The sequence below is a fragment of the Piliocolobus tephrosceles genome, chromosome 21, assembly GCF_002776525.5.
Source record: "Piliocolobus tephrosceles isolate RC106 chromosome 21, ASM277652v3, whole genome shotgun sequence".
NCBI classification, from domain to species: domain Eukaryota; kingdom Metazoa; phylum Chordata; class Mammalia; order Primates; family Cercopithecidae; genus Piliocolobus; species Piliocolobus tephrosceles.
Window position 1 is genome coordinate 2,643,314 of NC_045454.1, and position 22,215 is coordinate 2,665,528.

The window sequence follows — 22,215 nt, forward strand, 5'->3', positions numbered from 1 at the left end:
AAAAGTGACATGACCCTTTTTAAGTTTAAATAAGATCCCTCTGGGGCCAGGTTCAGTGGCTCATGCCGTAATTCCAGCGCTTTGGGAGGCCGAGGCGGGTGGATCACCTGAGGTAAGGAGTTTGAAACCAGCCTGGCCAACATGGTGAAACCCCATCTCTACTAAAAATACAAAAAAATTAGCTAGACATGGTGGCGGGCGCCTGTAATCCCAGCTACTCAGGAGGCTGAGGCAGGAGAATCACTTGAACCCATGAGATGGAGGTTGTAGTGAGCCGAGATGGAACCATTGCACTCCAGTCTGGGTGACAAGAGGGAAAACTCCATCTCAAAAAAAAAAAAAAATCCCTCTGATGAATGGGTCAACAAAATATGGTCTGTGTATGCAACAGGATATTAGGCAATCTTTAAAAGGAAGGAGATTTTGACACATGCTACAACATGGATGAACCTTGAGGACATTCTGCCAAGTTAAACAAGCCCGTCACAAGAGACAAATACTGTATGATTCCACTTACATGAAGTATTAATGTAGTCAAAATCACAGAAACTGGGCTGGGTGTGGTGGCTCACATCTGTAATCCCAACACTTTGGGAGGCCGAGGCAGGTGGATCACTTGAGCCCGGGAGTTTAAGCCCAGCCTGGGTAACATGGCGAAACCCCATCTCTACAAAAAAAAAAAAGAAAAAACTGTAGCTGGGTGTGGTTGTGTGCACCTGTAGAGAATACCTTGAGCCTGGGAGGCGGAAGTCACAGTGAGCCGAGACTGAGCCACTGTACTGCAGCCTGGGCGACAGACAGAGTCTGACTCTGTTGCCCAGACTGGAGTGCAGTGGTGCAGTCTTAGCTCCCTGCACCCCAACCTCTGCCTTCCAGGTTCAAGTGATTCTCTGGCTTCACGCTCCCGAGTAGCTGGGATTACATGCGCCTGCCACCATGCCCAGCTAATTTTTATAAGGTTTCACCTTGTTGACCAGGCTGGTCTCGAACTCCTGACTTTGTGATCTGCCCGCCTCAGCCGCCCAAAGTGCTGGGATTATAGGCGTGAGCCACCGCGCCCAGCCTCGCTTGAACGTACTTAATGCTACTGAACTGTACTTTAAAAATGATTAAGACAGCAATTTTTATCTTATATATATTTAACACAATAAAAAGAAAGATCCCTCTGGCTGCTGTGTGGAGTAGGAACTGGGGTGGGGGCAGGAAGCAGAAGAGGCCAGAGTGGAAGCATGACAATGTCTAAAGAAACCATGGGGACTTAGACCAGGTGGTAGCCGTAGACGGGAGAGCTGTGGACAGCTTCTGATTCTATTCTGAAGACAGAACCAATAGGACCTGATGACAGATTGCATGCGGCGGGTGATGAAAAAGAGGAATTGGCTGGGCATGGTGGTTCACGCTTGTAATCACAGCACTTTGGGAGGCCGAGGAGGCAGATCACTTGAGGCCAGGAGTTTGAGACCAGCCTGGCCAACACGGCAAATCCCATCTCTATTAAAAATACAAAAATTAGCTGGGCATGGTGGTGCATGCCCGTAGTCCTGGCTACTCAGGATGACGCGGCACGAGAATAGCTTGAGACTGGGAGTCGGAGGTTGCAGTGAGCTGTGATCGCATCATTGCACTCCAGCCTGGGTGACAGAGCCAGACCCTGTATCAAAAAACAAAACAAAACAAAACAAACAAAGAATCAAGGGCTGCTTTTCTGTTTTTGGACTGAACATTTGGGTGAATAATGGACTCGCTTTCTAAGATGATGGAGTAATGGGAAGGAACAAGTTTCTTCACAAGGTAGGGGAGGGAGTGCAAAATTCTCTACTGTCCACCTTAGGTTTGAGATGCCTATTAAGAAATCCAAGCGGAGATGTCAAGTAGGCCATCGGATGTGAGTGGGAAGAAGATCACCGTGTTCTAGGAGCAGAAAGGAGGCATGACTGGAACTCATTAAACACGAGACGGGGGTAGATAGGTGGGCCAAGGCACGTTAGGCCACCGTAGGCAAACTGGTCACAAGGTTCTGAGTCAACCGCTCATCGCCTGTGAAACCTGGGGCAAGTTGTTCATGTATGAATATGGTAAGAGGAACAACTTCCATGTAATGAATGCTTGTTCTGGGTAAGCCACTGTCTTCCTTTTCATGGCGCAGAGTCTTCGGGTCAGCCGAGGAGGTGGGGGAGGGGAGGGGGATTCTCTTATTCTTGTTCTACAGAGGAGGAAATACGCCGCGGGCTGAGGTAGGGCTTGTATGAGCCATAATCAGGACTGGAACTGTCTAGATAAAGAGCGTCAGCTGATCTCTTAGGATGTCTGTCTTCTTCACAGTTCTGAGATGAGGCCTCAGGAGGGGAAGTAGTCTGTCCAATGGGGCAGAGCGAGGACGCGAGGCAGGTAGCGCTGTCCCCCAATTCACACCAGGAAAAACTGAGGCTAAAGAGGGGGCGGTGTCCTGTCCAGGTTCACACAGGAAGAGCCAAACCGAGGCCCCCGCGCTGGCCCCCTCCTGAACCACCGCCCACCCTGGAACAGGAGGGCAGCCCGCTCATGTCCTGATTCCTGGCACCGACGCCGGCCCTTAAGTTCTGCCTGGGTGGAGAGTGAGGACACACACACAAAAAAAGCGATCCGTAGTCAAGGAGACGTAGCCTGCACTCCTGATTGGCGCAGAACTCTAGCCTGGTCTCCTCCTCTTCGCTTGCCAGCTTCTAGAGCTCTGGAGGCCCCACCTCCCAAATGCCCAGTGGTGCCCGACCTCCCCTCATCTCCACAACAGCGCCGCCATGGCTCCTCCTACTCCTCCCTCTTTTTTCTCCTAGGCACGTCTGCGCATGTCCAGGGCCCGCGCGCAGACTACTGGGAAGCCTCCTCGTGCATTCTGGGAAATGTAGTCCAAATCGCGCTCAGAGAGCCGGCTCACTTGCTCCGTCAAGGCCCAATAGGCCGCAGACGACGCTTTTGTGCATCTTGGGAAGTGTAGTTCCAGTGTTGGGGAAGACGCCAGGCGGTGACAAACAAGGGTGAGCGGGTCCCCACGGCGAGGGCCAATGGGCAGCCGCCTTTGCCGTGATGCTTCCTGGGAGTTGTAGTTCGGCTTGAGGCCGGGGCCGCAGGGAGAGTTATTGGGCTGAACGAGTGACTCGGAGTATGGGATTGGGGGAGGGGGACGGGGGGGGGGGGGGGGGGGTGTTGGGGCAAGGCCCGCGGGGGCGGGGGGGCCCGGGGGGGTTTGGGCGGGGGGGGGGGGGGGGGTGGGGGTTTTTTTTTTTTTTTTTTGGCATGTGCGGGGAGGTGAGGGGGCTGGGGGGGGATCGCCTGAGAGAGTGAGGTGAGCTGGGGGGAAGGAGGGAGGGATTGGAGGGGGCGGTTGGACGAGGGAGGGACCAGCGGTTGGACGGGAAGAGGGGCGCCGGGGCCCTCAGGAGGGAGAGATGAGAGAGATGGGAGACTTGCGGGGAGGGGAGGAGAAGGGGGCTGGGTGATGGGGGGAGGGGCTGGGAGAGAGAACTAGAGGGGGAGGGACTTGGAGAGGGGGAGGGGTGGATAGTGGGAGGGGGGTCGTGGATCCTCAAGGTCCTGAACGCGGGAGAGAGAAACAGAGGGAGAGGACGGAGGAGGGGCGGGACGGGGGAGGGACAGATGGGGGAGGGAAGGGGGAGGGCCAGGTGGGGGAAGGGAGGGGACGGGGGGGGGAGGGGAGGGGGACCAAAGCAGGGGTGGGCTGTGAGATGAAAGCTGAGTGGGAAGCTGGACCCTACAAAGGAGTCTGGGGGCGCCGGGACCGGACCCCTTCGGAAAGGTTTGCGGGAAGGGGCTTCCGGGGACGATGGTTATTGTCGTAAGGTAGATACGGTGCAGATGGCTCTTTTTTTGCGCTGCTTCTACAAGTGCAACTTTTACAGAGTTGTGAGATTCCTGAAGATAACTCGATGAGGAGCATCTGCCTTTTTAGCTTGTTGCAAGGCATTATTACCTTCGGTAATATGTGTAAAGTGCTTAGAAACTCTGTTTATTGTCATCCGAAGTTGACCCCCGCCACCTCTACCCCAGTCAGGATGGAGTCACCCTCGTCTATATCCATCTTAATGCCTATTCCAATGTATACCTAGTGTTTTAATCTGTGTGCGTGTTCACAGCAGTGTCCCCTGGGCACCTTGCAGGGAACCTTCCAGGAAGTAACCCTAACTCTGGACACTTACGAGCCAGGTGCGGTTCTCAGCATTTTTGTTTTCCATCACTTTACAGTCAGCAAAATGGAGATACAGTGTATTACAAAAGGTGCCTTGTACCTTGTCCAAGGACACAGAACTGGTAGGAGGCAGAGCTGGAATTTGCCCCAGAGCTTTTGTGCTGTAGGTAAATATTTGTCCTGTAGGCTAGCGGCTCCCAACCAGGAGTGGTTTTGTCCCCCAGGGGACATGTGGCCATGTCTGGAGACGTTTATTTGTTTTTCCAGGCTTGGAAGTGCTGCTGGCATCTCATGAAAAGAGGCAGAGATGCTGGTAGACATTGTGTGTTGCACAGGATAGCCTCCCACAACACAAGTGCCATTAATGTCGAGGTTGGGAAACTCTGGAGCAGACAAACCGGTCTTTGTCCAGCACCTACTCTTTGCAGGCTGCTTTTAACTCCTGCTCCCAGCAGCCTCTTGAGAGGAAGGAGCTATTGTTAGCCCTGTGTCACAGGTGGAGAAATGAAGCACAGAGAGGGCAAGCCACACGTCCACAGTCACACTGCGGATGAGTGGCAGAGCTGGAAGTTGAAGCCAGGCAGACAAGCTGCACAGCCTCTTAGCCATGATATTAGCCCAGCCTGCGTGGGTGCTGACGCCGGGGTACTGGGTGGAACTGGTGTGGACTCTGGAGTCACATCTGGGTCCCATTTGTGGCTTCTTCACTCCCTGAGCATCTCCCTATGGTATGAGGGGACCCATCTCCCCAGCTCACAGGTCTGTTGGGAAGGTTGGGTGGGGCAGGATAAAACACTAGCCACTCAGTGGCTGTCTTCGAGGCATCCAGGGTGCCTGGCTCAGGGCTGGACTGTGCTTTGCGGACACAGACAGCTAGGCAGCAGGGTTACAGCTGTTGAATGCACATAGCGCACGGCGCTTATTGGATGGTAGGGTGGATTTACATGGTGGGATGCCCTTACTTAACAGCATGTGCTTTCTTGGGTGCAGGCCCTCTGCTGGGTGGCCCCAGGGACCCAGAGAAGAGTTAGACCTGGTCACTGCCCCAGAGAGCTCACTTTCTAGACAGCCCAGGGCGTAGTGACCTGTGATCACCTCTGAGATTGCAAACAGGGTCAGCTTGATGGCCTGTGGCCTTGCCCTCTGGCAGAAATTCCTCCTTAGTCCCAGAGGGATCTTTTTTATAGCAGAGCAGGCCTGTGTGTGGCTTTTGAGACTTGCGTCTGGCCTGGGTCTTCCCGTAAGCCTTTCTGCCTGCTCCCGGGTTCATCAGTCCTTAAACGGATGGATGGGTGGGGAGGGAGGTGATGCTGTGGCCTGTCTGTGGAGCCAGACAGATGTGGATATGTGAGTCCAGGCTCTGCCACATGTTAGCTGAGTGACTTTGGATAAGACATCTCCCCTTGCTCCATCTGCAACTTGGGGGTAGTAACACCAACTTCATGGGATTGATCAGCCTGTAAAGTTTATTTAAGCGCTAGCCAGAATGCTGGGGTTGGAATACGTAGTCTCTTGCCCGCATGGAGCTTGAATTGTAGTGAAGAAAGTCAGCACACAGGTATCGATCGTAATGCTAGATCTTGTTAAATGCTAAAAGAAAACTAATAAGGGTGACATGTTAGCAACTGGGGGAAGGGCATGTGGGTGCAGCATTGGAGGGCATGATCCAGGGAGGCTCTCCAAGGGGGGAATAATTGCATTGAGGCCTCCGTCATGAGAAGGAGTCAGGTAAGCAAAGATCAGGGGGAAAAGAGTGATCCAGGGGGAGGCAGCAGCAGGTGCAGAGGCCCTGTGGTGGGCACTGGCCTTCAGTCTGAGAAGATAGAAAGTGAGCCAGACCGGGCACACTGGCTCACTCCTGTAATCCCAGCACTTTGAGAGGCCGAGGTGGGAGGATCACTTGAATCCAGGAGTTTGAGACCAGCCTGGGCAATATAGTGAGACCCTGTCTCTACAAAAAATATAAAAATTAGCTGGGTGTGTTGGTGCCTGCCTGTGGTCCCAGCTACTCGGGAGGCTGAGCCAGGAGGATGGCTTGAGCCCGGGAGGTCGGGGCTGCAGTGAGCTGAGAAGTCACACCACCGCACTCCAGCCTGGGCAACAGAGAGAGACCCTGTCTTAAAAAAAAAAAGAAAGAGGCTGGGCGCGGTGGCTCAAGCCTGTAATCCCAGCACTTTGGGAGGCCGAGACGGGCGGATCACGAGGTCAGGAGATCGAGACCATCCTGGCTAACACGGCGAAACCCCGTCTCTACTAAAAATACAAAAACTAGCCGGGCGAGGTGGCGGGCGCCTGTCGTCCCAGCTACTCGGGAGGCTGAGGCAGGAGAATGGCGGGAACCCGGGAGGCGGAGCTTGCAGTGAGCTGAGATCCGGCCACTGCACTCCAGCCCGGGTGACAGAGTGAGACTCCGCCTCAAAAAAAAAAAAACAAAGAAAGAAAAGGGCAGCCATTGTGACTGGAGGACAGAGAATCGGGAGCAGGCAGAGATGAGAAAGTAGGGCCGGGCTGCATGGTCTCATGGCCGTGGTAAGGGGTTTGCTGCACGGTCTCATGGCCGTGGTAAGGGATGTGGGTTTTGAGCATCACAGGAGGCGGTTGGAAGGTGTTGAGCAAGGAAGTGATAAGGATTTACAGTGAAAAAGTTTTTGTGATCACTGTGGAGTGATCTGACTCTAGGTGGCGAGAGCAGGCAGACACTGGGGTCTGTGGCAGGCGTCCCAGCAATGAGATGACGTTTGTGGTTAGTGACGTGGCGGTCAGGAGCCCAGGCTTTGGTTGTATCAGGAGGAAAATGGTCTGAACCCAGACTTCCTCTCAGACCCCACTGGCTAGAAGCAGATGACATGCCCACCCGCTTGCTTGTGGTCAAGGGGACTTTGCTGTAGTTCATGATACAGGTCAAGCTGCCGTAATGAAGAGACCCCAAGTACAGGGTCCCAGATAGGATAGAACTGATTCTTTCCTCCCATAACACTCCAGAGGTGTTCTGGGGCGGGCTGGCGCCTGAGCCCCATGGGGTCATCAGGGTCCCTTCTGTCCTGATCGTCCAGTGGCCTTGAGGTCAGGGGCCCACAGTCTTTTCCTGTAAAGAGCCAGCGAGTAACTATCTTTGGCTCTGTGGACAGCCTTGCAGGCTCCCCAGGCCCTGTCACAGCCACTCAGTAGCTCCAAGGTGGCCGTGGACTGTGCATGAGCAAGTGGGCACGGATGTGTGTCACTGAGACTGAAGTGAAACAGGCTGCAGGCCAGATTTGGCCCACCAGCTCGGAGACCACTGTTTCTCAAATGTTTTGAAGTCAGGACTCCTTTCTACCTTCAAAATTGCTGAAGACCCTAACATGCTTTTATTGATGGGAGTCATATCTATTGTTACGTATCACAGTAGAAACTGAAATAGAAAATTTTAAAGTATTTATTAATGCATTTAAAAATGGTAGTCACAGCTGGGCACGGTGGCTCATGCCTGTAATCCCAGCACTTTTGGAGGCCGAGGCAGGTGGATCACTTGAGGTCAGGAGTTTGAGACCAGCCTGGCCAACCTGGCGAAACCCCGTTTCTACTAAAAATACAAAAATTATCCGGGCGTGGTAACGCACGTCTATAATCCCAGCTACTCGGGAGGCTGAGGCAGGAGAATCACTTGACCCTGGGAGGCGGAGGTTGCAGTGAGCGGAGATCACACCACTGCACTCCAGCCTGGGCAACAGAGTGAGACTCCGTCTCAAAACAAAAATTAAAAAAAAAAAAAGAAACAGGAGAGCTCACTGCCTTTGTCTGCTCTCCGCCATGGGAGGCATCTCCACAGCCTGGAAGAGATGCTCACCAGAACCCGTCAGTACTGACACCCAGATTGCAAATTCGCAGCAGAAGGGACTGGGACAGGTTGTCATAGAGGAGCTCCATGGACTGAACTGCTTAAACACGAGCTTATTTCTCAGTTCTGGGGGCAGGAAGCTCAGAATGCCATCGTGGTCAGTTCCTGGTGAGGGCCTCTGCCGGGCTGCAGGCAGCCTCCTTGCTGTGTGCTCCTGTTGGCAGAGATGGACAAAGTCCCAGTGTTCCTTCCTCTTACAAGGCCACAGTCCTATTAGGCCCAGCCCTTGTGACCTCAGTTAACCTTCATTACCAGCTAAAAGCTCCATCTCCAAATACGGTCACACTGGGGTGAGAGCTTCCAAGGGACCCTGATGACCCCACGGGGCTCAGATGCCAGCCCGCCCCAGAACACCTCTGGAGTATTATGGGAGAAAAGAATTTTGGGGGACAAATTCCGGCCACAGCAGTTAGTTGGGGTGGCTTCTGAGTAGGCTGCAAAGCGTCTGCTGCCAGGGTGTGGGGTGCAGTGTCCCACAAGTCCAGCGAGGGTGGTGCTGAGGGTGACCCGCTACTGCCAGGCCTGCTGCAAGCTCTTTCTGTGTTTTCTGGTTGAATCCTCAGGACAGGCTGTGGGAGGAGCTGCAGGACTGAGGCACAGAGGCCTGGGGCCCACAGCGGGTCCCACCCAGCCTTGACTTGACTCCCTGGGATCCCAGGAAGGGCACGCCCTTTCCTCACCACCTGAGTGAGCGCCGCCCCCTCACAGAGACCTCTTTGCCCCCTGGGCCAGGCGGGGCAGGTGAGTGTTTTATCTTACAGGGGAAACTGAGGCACAGAGGCCGGGCCTATCCTGGGTACGTGGGCAGCTCAGAAGCGCGGGTCCCAGGCTGGGTGCCATGGCTCACACCTGTAATCCCAGCACTTTGGGAGGCCGAGGCGGGCGGATCACCTGAGGTCATGAGTTCGAGATCAGCCTGGCCAACGTGGCGAAACCCCATCTCTACTAAAATTACAAAAATTAGCCAGGCGTGGTGGCAGGTGCCTGTAATTCCAGCTACTTGGGAGGCTGAGGCAGGAGAATCGCGTGAACCTGGGAGCCGAGGTTGCAGTGAGCCAAGATCCCCCACTGCACTTCAGCCTGGGGGAAAGAGTGAAACTCCGTTTCAAAATAAGGAAAAGTGAAAAAAAAGGAGCGTGGGTCCCAGTGTGAGTCTGGGCACTGTGGGCAGGGGTCTCGGCGGGCGGGGGTCTCACTGGCCTGTTCCCTGCAGGCGCTGCGGTCCGGGAGGCCCCATGGAGGTGGCGGTGCCCGTGAAGCAGGAGGCCGAGGGCCTGGCGCTGGATTCTCCCTGGCACCGCTTCCGCCGCTTCCACCTGGGCGACGCGCCGGGCCCGCGCGAGGCCCTGGGGCTGCTCCGCGCCCTGTGCCGGGACTGGCTGCGGCCTGAGGTGCACACCAAGGAGCAGATGCTGGAGCTGCTGGTGCTGGAGCAGTTCCTGAGCGCGCTGCCCGCCGACACGCAGGCCTGGGTGTGCAGCCGGCAGCCGCAGAGTGGCGAAGAGGCGGTGGCCCTGCTGGAGGAGCTCTGGGTGAGCCTGGCGGGGCTGCAAGCGGGGAAGGGAGCGGGGAGGGCAGCCGGGGAGCCACCAGGAAGCCCACGGAGGAGCGCCGCTGAACCCCTGAAAACCAGTGTGCCTCACGGTGGGGAGGCTGCGGCACAGTGTGGAGGGCCAGTCCACGTGGGGCCCCTCCATCCCAACACCAGCTGCAAGTCAGGAGGGCCCCAGGACCCTGGCATACGTGCAAGTTCTCTAGAAGGACTCACAGCCGTGTTCACGGTCACGGTTTATCACAGAGAAGGACGCGCTGGAAGCAGCTGGGAAGAGGGCCAGGAAGGCTCCAGGGAGAGCAGCTACCAGCTGTCCTCTCCCCGCACTCCGCCCGCACGCAGGGAGCCTTGCCAGCCAGGGACGCTCCTCAAACCCTGGTGTCCCGGGTTCTCACTGGGGACTCCTCCCTGCTCTGTGTGGCTGACCTCAGCCTCCAGCCCCCTGAAAGTCAAGGATACCCCCGGCCCAATCTCCACCCCAAATCCATCTTGCTGTTGGGGTGGCCTGAGGCCCCGGGGCAGGCAGACCCTCCTCATGCCGGACGCTCCAAGGGCTCAGAGATGACTTCCCAGGGTGGAGGGCAAAGCCAGGCCTCTCTGGGCAGGTTTGGTTGCTTGACCGCACAGCAGGCAAGGGCCGACTCACGTTCTGGGTGAAGGCTTGGTGCACAGTCACACCCGTCCACTCACATCACCTGTGGCTGACGCTTGCCACCATGAGGTGCACAGCCACACCCATCCACTGATGTCATCTGGGGCTGACGCTGGCCACCAGGACGACCACAGAGGGCCCGAGGAGCTGGAAACATTGACTGCCTGGCCCCGTTGGGGAAGCTGCCAGCCTGGCTTAGAGTCCTGTCCTGGGGGGGATGTGTTACGTGAGCCGCAGACACCATCTTAAGTGTTCTAGTCACCACATTAAAAAAAGGTGAATTTACTTCATGGACCCCAATGTATTCAAAATACTGTCCTTTCAGTAGTGGCACTCTCGCATGGCTGGTGGCTGCTGTGTGGGGCCTTGGTGATGAGCAGCAGGCAGCCACACAGAGACCTCTGAGAAGAGTGGTCCAGGCCACGGGAGCAGCCAGTGCAACGGCCCTGAGCCGCCTCGAGCAGCAGAGGGGCCCTGAGTGAGGGGGTGTTTGCGGCGAGGCCTGCGTCCCCAGTGGCAGGAGGGTGAAGAGTCACAGCGGCCGGGTGTTCCTCGTAAGTGCGTACCGAGTGCCTGCTGGGTGCTGGGATGTAGCAGCAGAGAGGTGGCATCTCAGTGAGGGAACGCAAGCAAAGCCTTCAGTCCATGGCAGCCAGGCGTCCTTCCTTTCTTCCAGAGGGAGCAGCTCCTGTCAAGGCTGCCAGTGGCCTCGTCCGTCTCCCTTCTCAAGCAGCCTGACCAGCCCCCAAACACTCCCCTCTCTTGTTGTCTGGGATACAGCTCGCCCCTCCTCTGCTCCCGCCTCCTGGCACCTGTGTGCCGGCTCTGGCTTCTCTATCCTCATCCTCCTTCTGGGTCATTGTTCCCGAAAGCAGGTTGTAACAAATCTCAGACCCAGCGGCTTATAAATCACACAAGTCTGTTATGGTTCTGGAGGTCAGAAGTCCAAAATGGTTTGGTCTCATGGCCCAAAATCGAGGTGTCTGCAGAACCACATCCCTTCTCAAGGCTCCAAAATCAAGATGTCGTCTGCAGAGCCACGTCTCTTCTCAAGGCTCTAGGAGAGAATCCGTTTTGGGCCGTTTCCAGCACCTGGAGGCTGCCCGCGTTCCTCGGCTCATGGCCCTTCCTCCGTCCTCAGAGTGCTGCACTCCGACCTCTGCTTCCATCCCCCATCACTCCTCTGACCTTGACCCCATTAGGTCCCGTGGTCACTTCTTGTATTTATTTATTTATTTATTTTACTTCACGTTCTGGGATACATGTGCTGAACATGCAGGTTTGTTACATGTGCCATGAAGGTTGGCTGCACGTACCAACCAGTCATCTAGGTTTTAAGCCCCACATGCCTTAGGTGTTTGTCTTAATACTGTCTCTCCCCTTCCCCCACCCCCTGACAGGCCGTGGTGCGTGCTGTTCCCCTCCCCGTGTCCATGTATTCTCACTGTTCAGCTCCCACTTCTGAGTGAGCATGCGGTGTTTGGTTTTCTGTTCCTGTGTTAGTTTGCTGAGGACGACGGCTTCTAGTTCATCCATGTCCCTGCAAAGGACATGAACTCATTCGTCTTCATGGCCGCATAGTATTCCACGGTGTACTGTGGTCATGTCTTAGGATGCCTGTGATGACATTGGGCCCATCAGGATAGTTCAGGAGAGTTTCCCCGTGTCAGTGCTTAACTCCCTCCCGTCTGCAGAGTCCCTGTTGCCCTGAGACAGCGGGTGACAGGTTCTGGAGATCAGACCACGTACATCTTTGGGGCCATTATTCCGTCTGCCGTAGAGGCGAGGTGAATGCAAGGTGAAGTGGGAGTGGAATAGAACTAACAAGGAACCCGTTAGCCTCAGGGTTGCACCCTGTCCAGTTTCCATGAGTCCTCAGAACAGGACCTGGCACATGGGTGCTGTCTAGGTAGATTTCAGCCACTGTTATTACTCCGAGCTCATGCCATCTGTTGCGTTGGCATTAAAATGTTCTTTTAGGAAAAGATGGTAAAAGTAGGTGGTGGTTATTGTTGCTTTTAATGTATATATCTGGCAAAATAATAATAAAAAAAAACCCTTCCATTCAGGGATGCAGTGAGAGGTCTATTGGTTCAGTGAGTCTAAAGTTCGGAAATCACTGGGCTCCAGGGCCATCAGGACCCTCCTCCGCTCTCTGCTTGCTCCAAGGCAAACCTCTCACTGTGGCTCTGGGGTGTCTTCAGCATCTCTCTTGTATTTGCTTGTGCTTTTTCTGTTCTCGTTTGAGACGGAGTCTCGCTCTGTCGCCCAGGCTGGAGTGCAGTGGCCGGATCTCAGCTCACTGCAAGCTCCGCCTCCTGGGTTTATGCCATTCTCCTGCCTCAGCCTCCCGAGTAGCTGGGACTACAGGCGCCGCCACCTCGCCCGGCTAGTTTTTTGTATTTTTTTTTTAGTAAAGACGGGGTTTCACCGTGTTAGCCAGGATGGTCTCGATCTCCTGACCTCGTGATCCGCCCGTCTCGGCCTCCCAAAGTGCTGGGATTACAGGCTTGAGCCACCGCGCCCGGCCTCTCTCTTGTACTTGTTACTGTCTTTTTAATGAGAGCAGATCTCAGGCTCAGAGCCGCCTTCTACCAGTGTCCACGTGGACTGGAATGACACTGCTGGGAGTGACTGAATTGCCCGTGACCTCTCTCTCTGGCACAGGATACTGGCTTTCCAGTTCCAGCAATGATACAACATGGTCTTAAGTCAGTGTTATTTTAGTTTTAGGTAAAAGTAGAGTAATAAGAGCCCGGGCGATAGCCATTGCCGCTGACAGCGGTGTAGAGACAGCTGACATCTGGGGGAGCCGCTGTGGATTGGGCTTTCTCGGCATCTGGTCTGTGGGTCCTCGCCTGTCCTCAGAGTTTCCACCGAGGCGTTGCAGGATGAGAAAGAGAGGCCAGCCGAGGAGAGGCTCCTGTGCTGGTAGATTGTGGTAGAACTCACCTGGTAGCTTTTAAAAAATACTGTCGGCCGGGCACGGCGGCTCATGCCTGTCATCCCAGCACTTTGGGAGGCCAAGGTGGGTGGATCACCTGAGGTCAGGAGTTCAAGACCAGCCTGGCCAACATGGCGAAACTGTGTCTCTACTAAAAAATACGAAAATTATCTGGGCGTGGTGGCACATGCCTGTAATCCCAGATACTCACGAGGCTGAGGCAGGAGAATCGCTCGAACCCAGGAGCTGGAGATTGCAGTGAGCCAAGGTTGCACCACTGCACTCCAGCCTGGGAGACAGAGTGAGGCTCTGTCTCAAAAAAATATACTGTTGCCAGGATTTTACTCTCAGATTTGAAGTTGTGGTTATGAGGTGAGTGGGGCCTCAGATTCAGTAATTTTTTAACTGAATGTCTCCATTCTCCTGTTGAAGGACATTTGGGTTGATTCCAGTTTGTTTGTTTTAATAGAACTGGTTTACGTCTCTGAATACGTTTCTGTGTGAACACACATTTTCATTTATGTAGGGTACGCGCCCAGGAGTGCGGTTGCTGGGTCATGTGACGTCTTAGTCTGTTTGGGCTGCTGTGACAAGGTATCATAGGCTGCTGGCTGAAAACAACGGGAATGTATTTCTCCCAGTTCTGTAGGCTGGAGAGTTGGAGATCAAGGCCGACTCAGTGTTTGGTGAGGGCCTCTGGCTGCTTCACAGGTGGTGCCTTCCTGCTGTGTCCTCACATGGCCGAAGGGGTGAGGGGATTTCTTTGGGGTCTCTCTTAGAAGGGCACTAATCCCATTCATGAGGGCTCCCCCTTCATGACCTAATCGCCTCCCAAAGACCCCGTGTAATCTCATTACCTTCAGGGTTAGGATTTCAACACAAGAATTTGAGAGGCATACAAACATTTGGTCTGTAGCAAAGTCTTCCGGCCGTTTTCAGACTGGGTTGTTTTCTTGCCCTTGAGATTCGTTCACGTTATTCTGAACACATCCTTTGCCAGCTATTAGACTTTCGCATTTTTTAAAACAGTGCTTCATGACCTGGGTGAGCCACCGGGGTTGGGGACCACCAATAAGAGAGAGCCCATCATCCAGGAGGGGGCAGACTCTTCCATTCGGGGGAGAACAGGGGACATTTGGGAATCACGGGCTCCATGGTTCTAAGGACTGTTCCATCTCCTCAGAGTCCAGGGGAGAGAGACATCCCCTCCTGGCTACGGTGGCTTGTGCAGTTCGCTTATGACTTTTTTACGGTATGTCCAGCCCCAGCTGGAATGTCGTCTCATGTAGTCTCATGTGGGTTGGGGCCTTGTCTTGTTCAGCGACGTGTCCCTGGAGCTCAGGATGGTGCTGGGCACATAGTAGGTGCTACAAAAATACTCGTTGAGGGAGTGGCTACCCCTTCCCAGCCTCCTCTTCTTCTGCTCTGGAGGGAATGGCTAATCCTTCCCAGCCTCCTCTAGTCCTGCTTTGACTTTGAAATACAGGGTTTGACAGGAAGACCAGGATATGGTCGCCTTCCTCACTTCTGTGGAGAGAGAATCTGATCTGCCCAGAAAGACGGAATGACCTGGCTGTAGTCACTCAGCATCTGGCCTCAGGCACACAATAGGGAAAGGGGATAGTTTGAGACGGATGGGGGCAGGGCGTCTGCCAAGCGGGGGAAATGCAGAGAAAAGCCAGTGGGGTAGGCCTGGGAGGCGGGGAGAGGCAGCTGCAGCCAGTACCCGGTTCGCTTGACAGGAAATGCCCCAGTCAGCCTGCGTCTCAGGTCAGAGTTGAAGGGGAGGCCCTGGGGCTGCAGAGGCAGCCAGGAGCACAGGAAAATAGCACAGGGTAGCTGTTCAATGTTAAAGCCAAACTTAGCAGATTAGCAGAGGACAGGTTGATAATCAAGCCCCAAACTCAATACTGGAAAGAATGGTAGAATAGCGCAAACCTTCAGCAAGCTGACTAGGAGGAAAACAAGAAATGGCACACACACTGATGGTGGAAGCAAGCAAAGCCCCGGATGGAGGGGATTCGACAGCTCTTGAGAACACCGTGTCCAGCGTACACAATGCATTCGAAGTCCTAGATGAAACGGACAGTTTTCTAGGAAAATATAAATCAACATATGCTCATGACGTAGTGGCAGATGTGAGAGTCTGGAAACCAGAGAGGGGGAAATCAAAAGGTGCTGAAAGACCTTCGGGTATAGAAAGCACTGGGTTCCAGCACTTTATATGTAAGTTCTGCCAGGCCTCCAAGGAACTGATCATTCTCATCTGTTCTTTTTTTGGGGGCAGAGCCTCACTCTTGTCACCCAGGCTAGAGTGCAGTGGCGTGGTCTCGGCTCACTGCAACCTCCACCTCCCAGGCTCAAGCAGTTCTCCTGCTTCAGCATCCTGAGTAGCTGGGATTACAGGCGTGTGTCACCACGCCCGGCTAATTTTTTTTGTATTTTTAGGAGAGATGGGGTTTTACCATGTTGGCCAGGCTGGTCTCGAACTCCTGCCCTTATGATCCGCCTACCTCGGCCTCCCAAAGTGCTGGGATTACAGGCGTGAGCCACCGCGCCCGACCTAGGCATTGCTAATTTTCACACCAACGATGGCTTTATGATCCAGGTACTCCTGTGGCCAAAAATATTTGAAACAGGGAAAAGGTGTGATGCGTGGCTTGGCATCACCGGCACCAGCAGCATTCCCATCCCCTTCCCTTGGGGACGTGGTTTTGAGGAATGATGGAGTAGGGCAAAGAAACCACAACCAGAGTTGAACTGAAAGTCTTTAAATGTTTGGTCTTCCTGGCTGGCGCCATCCTGCTCGGCAGCTGTTCTGCCGTTTCACGCCGAGAAAAGTCATTTCTGAATTTAGTTTACGTTTTTCCCAAGTTAAAAGCTCACGTATTCTGCATTTTGTGAAGGAGCTAGCACTTTATCCAAAGGGCGGGAAGCAGCTGGTCTGAGACAGGTGTGTGAGTTATTTCTCGCTTCCTGACGAGTCACCCCAAACTTGGGTGTAAAACAGTAACATCTGTCAGCTCAGAAAGCTTCTGCAGGTCAGGAGTCTGCGAGTGGCTTGGACACGCGGACCTGGTCCGGGGTCTCCTGTGAGGTCACAGTGCAGTGTTGGCCGGGCTGTCATTTGAAGGTTGGCTCCCTGCCAGGGGTTGGCAGGAGGCCTTGGTTCCTCACCTGTGGGCCTCTCCATGGGGCAGCTTCAGTGTCCCCCAGCATGACCGTGGCTTCCCCCCAGCAGGGATGGGATTCCACAGCTGGTTGACGGTGGTGGGGAGAGGGAGAAATAGAGGCCGTCACTCAGGTGTCTGAGTTCAGAACATGTGCTCTCATTTCAGGGGCCAGCAACCTCCCCTGAGGGGTCGTCAGCCACGAGGGCGCCTCAGGACGTGACACAGGGCCCCGGGGCCACAGCTGGAAAGGAGGACAGCGGGATGATTCCCTTAGGTGAGCCACTGGCCTCCCTGGTTCTCCCTGCCAGCCCCCAGCACCAGGGATGGGGGTGTTCAGTGAATGATCCTGGCACCAGGATAAGGGCAGACCTGGACCCCAGCCGTTGAGGAGCCCCAGGGTTCGGACCCAAGGGGCGGACATTGGGGGTGCGGTGGGCCTCGGGGTTGGAGGTCCACCCATCCATCCATCATGCACCCATCTAGCCATCATCCACCCTCCACCTATCCATTTCTCTATCATATACCCACCCATTCACCCATCCATCCCTCTGTCATTCGACCAGGCATCCATCCATCCTTCACCTGTTCCCCCTCACACCAATCCCACCATCCTTCTGTCATCCATCCATCATCACCCATCCATCCATCTACTCATCTACCCATGCACCCACCGATCCATCGTCTGTACATTCATCCACCCACGCATTCTTCATCTACCCATCCATCACCCATCCATCCGTCTGCTTACCCACCCACGCACCCACCCATCCATCGTCTGTACATTCATCCATCCATCATCCGTCTGTTCATCCAGCCATCATCCACCCACACCTTCTTCATCTACCCATCCATCATCCAGCCAGCCATCAACTATTAAGTACTGGGCATTGACTGTATGCCAGGCACTACTAGGTACGGCGGACACAGACGTGAATAAGAAGCCCACATCCCAGCCTCTCTCTTCCCACCCCAATGGTTTCTGCCTTTCAGCCTTCCCTCCCTGCCTCCACCCCAGCCTGTGCTGTGCCTGCTCCGCCCTGGTGCAGACCCAGACGCTGACTCTGTTTCTTTTCCCAGCAGGCACCGCCCCTGGGGCTGAGGGGCCGACGCCTGGGGACCCCCAGGCTGTGCGCCCCTACAAGCAGGAGCCCAGCAGCCCCCCGCTGGCGCCTGGCCTGCCTGCCTTCCTGGCGGCCCCGGGCACCACGTCCTGCCCCGAGTGCGGCAAGACGTCCCTGAAACCAGCTCACCTGCTGCGCCACCGGCAGAGCCACTCGGGCGAGAAGCCGCACGCCTGCCCGGAGTGCGGGAAGGCCTTTCGGCGCAAGGAGCACCTGCGGCGCCACCGCGACACGCACCCCGGCAGCCCCGGGCCCGCGCTGCGCCCTCTGCCCGCCCGTGAGAAGCCCCACGCGTGCTGCGAGTGTGGCAAGACCTTCTACTGGCGCGAGCACCTGGTGCGCCACCGCAAGACGCACTCGGGAGCGCGGCCCTTCGCCTGCTGGGAGTGCGGCAAGGGCTTCGGGCGCCGCGAGCACGTGCTGCGCCACCAGCGCATCCACGGCAGGGCAGCCGCCAGCACGCAGGGGGCGGTCGCCCCGGGCCCCGATGGGGGGGGCCCCTTCCCGCCCTGGCCCTTGGGTTAGCCGCCGCCCGGCCCGCGGCGCCTCCCGCCCCTGGTGCTGCCCCCTGGGCCGTCCCTCTCTCCCAGGGCCACTTGGCCTCTTCCCCTCCTCCTCCACCGCCGCCTCCCTTGTCTGAACTTCCCAACGCCTTCCTCTGTATTCCTTTCCAACTCCTTTTCCCCCAGATTTCACTTTCCTGCTCAGGTCCCACCTCAGCCCCCCTTCTCCCTGATTTCTCGACCTCTCGCTGTGTGAAGGGCCTGCCTCTTCCTAATGTCTCCGCCTTCCCCCACCTTCTCTCTCCTTCGGCCCAGCCTCCCTCACCCTCCTCCATTTCTCTCTCCCCGTCCTCTTCCTGCCTGAAGAGCAGAGGTGAGGACCTGGGACCCCTGAGGGGCAGGCGAGGAGGAGCTCAGGAGCAGCCACAGGCCGGGCCCCCTTGATGAAGCGGAGGCTGAAGGAAAGGGGTCTGGGTCTTGTCCCTAGGAATTCTCCTCCCGCAGGACAGATTTGGGGGGTCAGCGGGAGGCAGCGGCTGATGGCTCTGACAAGCTGAACCCAGGGCCTGGCTGCGGGCTCCTTGGTCTCGCTGCCCCCGTGACCCAAAGACATGGGATGGACAGAGATGCCTGCTCCCATGAAGCTGTTGGGGATGGCAGTTCTCCAGCATCCAGAGAGTAATAAAGTCACTGTGTGTAGACCCGGAGTCTGTGCTCTGTCTGGACTCTGTCTGGAGCAGCCATCCTCCCAGGGCCAAGAGCGTTGGGTGCCCAGGGCTTCTGGGGTCTGCTGTCTTGGTTCCCACCGCAGACTCTCTTGGCATGAGAGAGGCTCTGGGAGTCTGGGCACAGCCGTGGGAAGCAGTGCAGGAAATGTGTCTCAGGAGGCTGTCTCCACCTCCATCCTACAGAGGCAGGGATGAGGCTCCTGGAAGGGACCTGCCCAACACCACACTGAGTGGGGTTCGCGTCTGAGCCCTTCAGCTTCCTGGCTGGGGACCTACGTGTTGGTCATACCCTGTGAGCATGAGTTCCACATCCGTGAGTGATAATGGCACCCGCCTCCCTTGCTAAGGCCACTCTGTTTCGCTGGGGTCCTGGGTGTCAGTGTCGGTAGGTCGCGGGTGGCCTGTTCTGCCACCTGAGGAATCCCCTCACCTTTAGTTGGAGCCGTTGACCAAGGAGGATGTTCCATATGGAGGACAGTCTTTGGCCAGCTGCATCTTTCCAGGGTGCCTCCTCTTGTCCGCTCAGCGAGCAACCCCAGTTCCTTCTCCCCAGGGAGGAAATCTCCAGCCTCTGCCAGGTGGATGAAAGGCAGTTGTCAGACTTTGGAAAGGAGGATGAGAGCGCTGGTCTGACCACTCCCCTGCCACCCAGTCTTGGGGCTGGCTTCACCCTGGTCCTGTTGGTTTCTGCGTGCCCAGCGCCTGAGCCTGGCAGGGGTTCTTTGTCAAACCCTCCATGGTCACTGCCTTGTGTCCAAGCCCCCCCCCCCACGGTCACTGCTTTGTGCTCTGCTTCAGCTTCTGGCTCAAGAGTCAAGCGCTGGGGCATGTACAGCCCAAGCTGGGCTGCAAGGGCATCTGGGAACACAAGTCACCTGGACAGTCCAGTGCACATCACTGGAGCCTAGGTCTGCCTTCCAGACTCAGTGCAGGGAAGGGTTTAGGTGCCAGGCTGTCCAGGAAGGGCAAGTGACCACAGGCCTCAGCACCTACCTCCTAAAACAGGACTAGTAGTAATGCCCCTCCTGGAAAGGGCCTGTTTTTGAAAAGGCTGGGTGCAGTGGCTCACACTGTAATCCCAGCACTTTGGGAGGGTAACGTGGGCGGATCACTTGAGCTCAGGAGTTCAAGACCAGCCTGGCCAACACGGTGAAACCCTGACTCTACTAAAAATACAAAAATTAGCCAGACATGGTGGTGGACACCTGGAATCCCAGCTCCTTGGGAGGGTGAGATGGGAGGATCACTTGAACCCAGGAGGCGGAGGTTGCAGTGAGCTGAGATCGCACAACTGCCCTGCTCCAGCCTGGGCAACATAGCGAGACTTCATCTCAAAAGGAAAATAAAGTAACGAATGCAGAACACCTACAGGAACTTGGTGTGTGACCTCAGCAGGTTGGTTTCACACTGAGAGGTGCGTGTCAAGGATGTTACCATGCCCATTGTGTCAGGGAGAAGACGGGCCGGGAGTGTAGCAGGACGAGCCGCAGACAAAACTCCTCAGACACCAGATTGAAGAAGGAAGAGGTTCTTTATTCGGCCAGGAGTGTCAGCAGACCCGCATCTTAAGAGCCGAGCTCCCCAGAAAAGAAATTCTTGGCCTTTTTAAAGGCTTACAACTTTAAGGGGTTCACATGAAAGGGTCATGATAAATTGAGCAAGCTTGGGAAACGTGGCTGGGGGCTACGTGCATCAGCTAACAGAACAAAAAGTTTTACAATGCTTTTTTCATACAGGGTCTGGGATTTACAGATAACACAAGTAGTTTAGGCCAGGGGTTGATGTTATTATTGTTACTTTTTTTTTTTTAACTCCTAGGGCCGGGTGGTGGTGCCAAGGTTGTCTGGATATTTGTCTTACTTTTGTTCCTTTCTCTCTTTCCTCCTGTCTTGTGAACTAGGCAAGGTGGGGGGAGGAGGGCAGCAGGAGGAGGAGTGGTCTCCTTCCTTAGGAGAAGCTGCAGACCTTCAGGAAGCGACTGGGAGGCATGAGGGAGTGAGAGGTGGTGTCAGGCCAGGGTCTGAGGACGGGATTCTGATAACAGCAAACACAGAGTGAGTGTGCTGGGCCTGACCTTTTTAAAGTCCAGCTTGTTTATCATCATAACCAACCGAAGAGGCATGCACTGTTGTTACCCCATGGTACAGATGGGGAAACTGAGGCACTGAAAGAGTAAAGGACTGGGCCACGTGTGTGGATCTCAGCCCAGGGGTCTGGCCTCACAGGATTCACTCCAGCTCCTAACAGCACAGCTGCTGCTTCTGCCCATTCAGGCTCCATCTCTTCTCTTCTGAACGCCCCCCCCCCCCCCCCCCGCCCCGGACTTCTGTGTCCCTTTGGGGACCCCTCCAACCAACACACCCACACACTGTGTCTGGTCTCGGAGGGACAGTCAGCCAGGCTGTCCTGTCCCACTCTTTGCCTTTGTGTCACTCATGACAGACAGTCCTGGATGGATTGGAGGGAGCCGCAAGAACACCCGTGGAAGGGACTAGGAACAAGGCGAGACCAGACAGATGGAGACCTGACTCCACACACTGTGGCGCCCACACCGGCTAAGCCTGGGGGAGCTTGGATTTGACATCCGATGATGGGCGGTGCCTTCCTCCAAGACTGAATAACAGGGTGGAGGATGATTCCCCCAGGCAGGAGGGACATTCTGGAAGGCTGAAACAAAACTTGAATATTCTCTGCATGAGCAACAGGAAACTTTCCAGAGAGACAACCTGGCAGTCCTTCCTCAGAGTGCGCGGTACTTCTTCAGACTGCGCGGTACTTCCACAAAAGTGTGCAGCCCTTCCTCAGACTGAGCAGTCCTTCCTCAGAGTGGTGGTCCTTCCTCAGAGGCGCAGTCCTTTTACAAGAGTGCGTGTTCCTTCCACAAGAGTGCGCGGTCCTTCCTCGGAGTGTGTGATCCTTCCACAAGAGTGCGCGGCCTTTTCCTCAGACTGCGCAGTCCTTCTACAAGAGCGCACGGTCCTTCCTCAGAGTGCGCGGTACTTCCACAAGAGTGCGCGGTCCTTCCTAGGAGTGCACCGTCCTCCCTCAGAGTGCGCGGTCCTTCTGCAAGAGTGTGCGGTCCTTGCTCAGAGGCGCGGTCCTTCCTCAGAGTGTGTGATCCTTCCACGAGAGTGCGCGGTGCTTCCTCAGACGCGCAGTCCTTCCACAAGGGTGCGCGGCCTTTTCCTCAGACTGCGCAGTCCTTCTACAAGAGTGCGCAGTCCTTCTACAAGAGTGCACAGTCCTTCCTCAGAGTACGCGATCCTTCCACAAGAGTGCGCGGTCCTTCCTAGGAGTGCACCGTCGTCCCTCAGAGTGCGCGGTCCTTCCACAAGAGTGTGCGGTCCTTCTACAAGAGTGCGTGGTCCTTGCTCAGAGTGCGCCGTACTTTCACAAGAGTGCGCCTCTCTTCCTCAGACTGCGCAGTACTTCCTCAGGGTGTGCAGTACTTCCACAAGAGTGTGTGGTCCTTCCTCAGAGTG

The 22,215-nt window shown here is 55.6% G+C and overlaps 1 protein-coding gene across 9 annotated transcripts; it reads left to right on the forward strand.

The window, feature by feature from the left end:
- Positions 1-2,880: 2,880 nt before the first annotated feature.
- ZNF444 (zinc finger protein 444) lies at positions 2,881-18,712 on the forward strand. 9 transcript variants are annotated; one of them, XM_023184361.2, is made up of 6 exons: positions 3,778-3,793; positions 4,131-4,200; positions 8,624-8,801; positions 9,274-9,592; positions 16,547-16,655; positions 17,459-18,712. In XM_023184361.2, exons 4-6 carry the CDS (start codon positions 9,296-9,298, stop codon positions 18,025-18,027), a joined length of 975 nt encoding a protein of 324 aa, XP_023040129.1. In that variant the 5' UTR covers positions 3,778-3,793; positions 4,131-4,200; positions 8,624-8,801; positions 9,274-9,295; the 3' UTR covers positions 18,028-18,712. The 9 variants fall into 9 exon arrangements, with proteins under 9 accessions (XP_023040130.1, XP_023040133.1, XP_023040126.1 ...); XM_023184362.2 differs by lacking the exons at positions 3,778-3,793; positions 4,131-4,200 and adding an exon at positions 2,881-3,014; XM_023184365.2 differs by lacking the exons at positions 3,778-3,793; positions 4,131-4,200 and adding an exon at positions 3,094-3,139.
- The last annotated feature ends 3,503 nt before the right edge of the window (positions 18,713-22,215 follow it).

What these genes read in the sequence shown, in the direction of transcription:
- ZNF444 (XM_023184362.2), top strand. Translation starts at nt 9,296, where the DNA reads ATGGAGGTGGCGGTGCCCGTGAAGCAGGAGGCCGAGGGCCTGGCGCTG. An exon ending in CCCTGCTGGAGGAGCTCTGG is followed by an intron (nt 9,593 to 16,546) that starts GTGAGCCTGGCG and finishes CTCTCATTTCAG; the next exon opens with GGGCCAGCAACCTCCCCTGA. An exon ending in CAGCGGGATGATTCCCTTAG is followed by an intron (nt 16,656 to 17,458) that starts GTGAGCCACTGG and finishes TTCTTTTCCCAG; the next exon opens with CAGGCACCGCCCCTGGGGCT.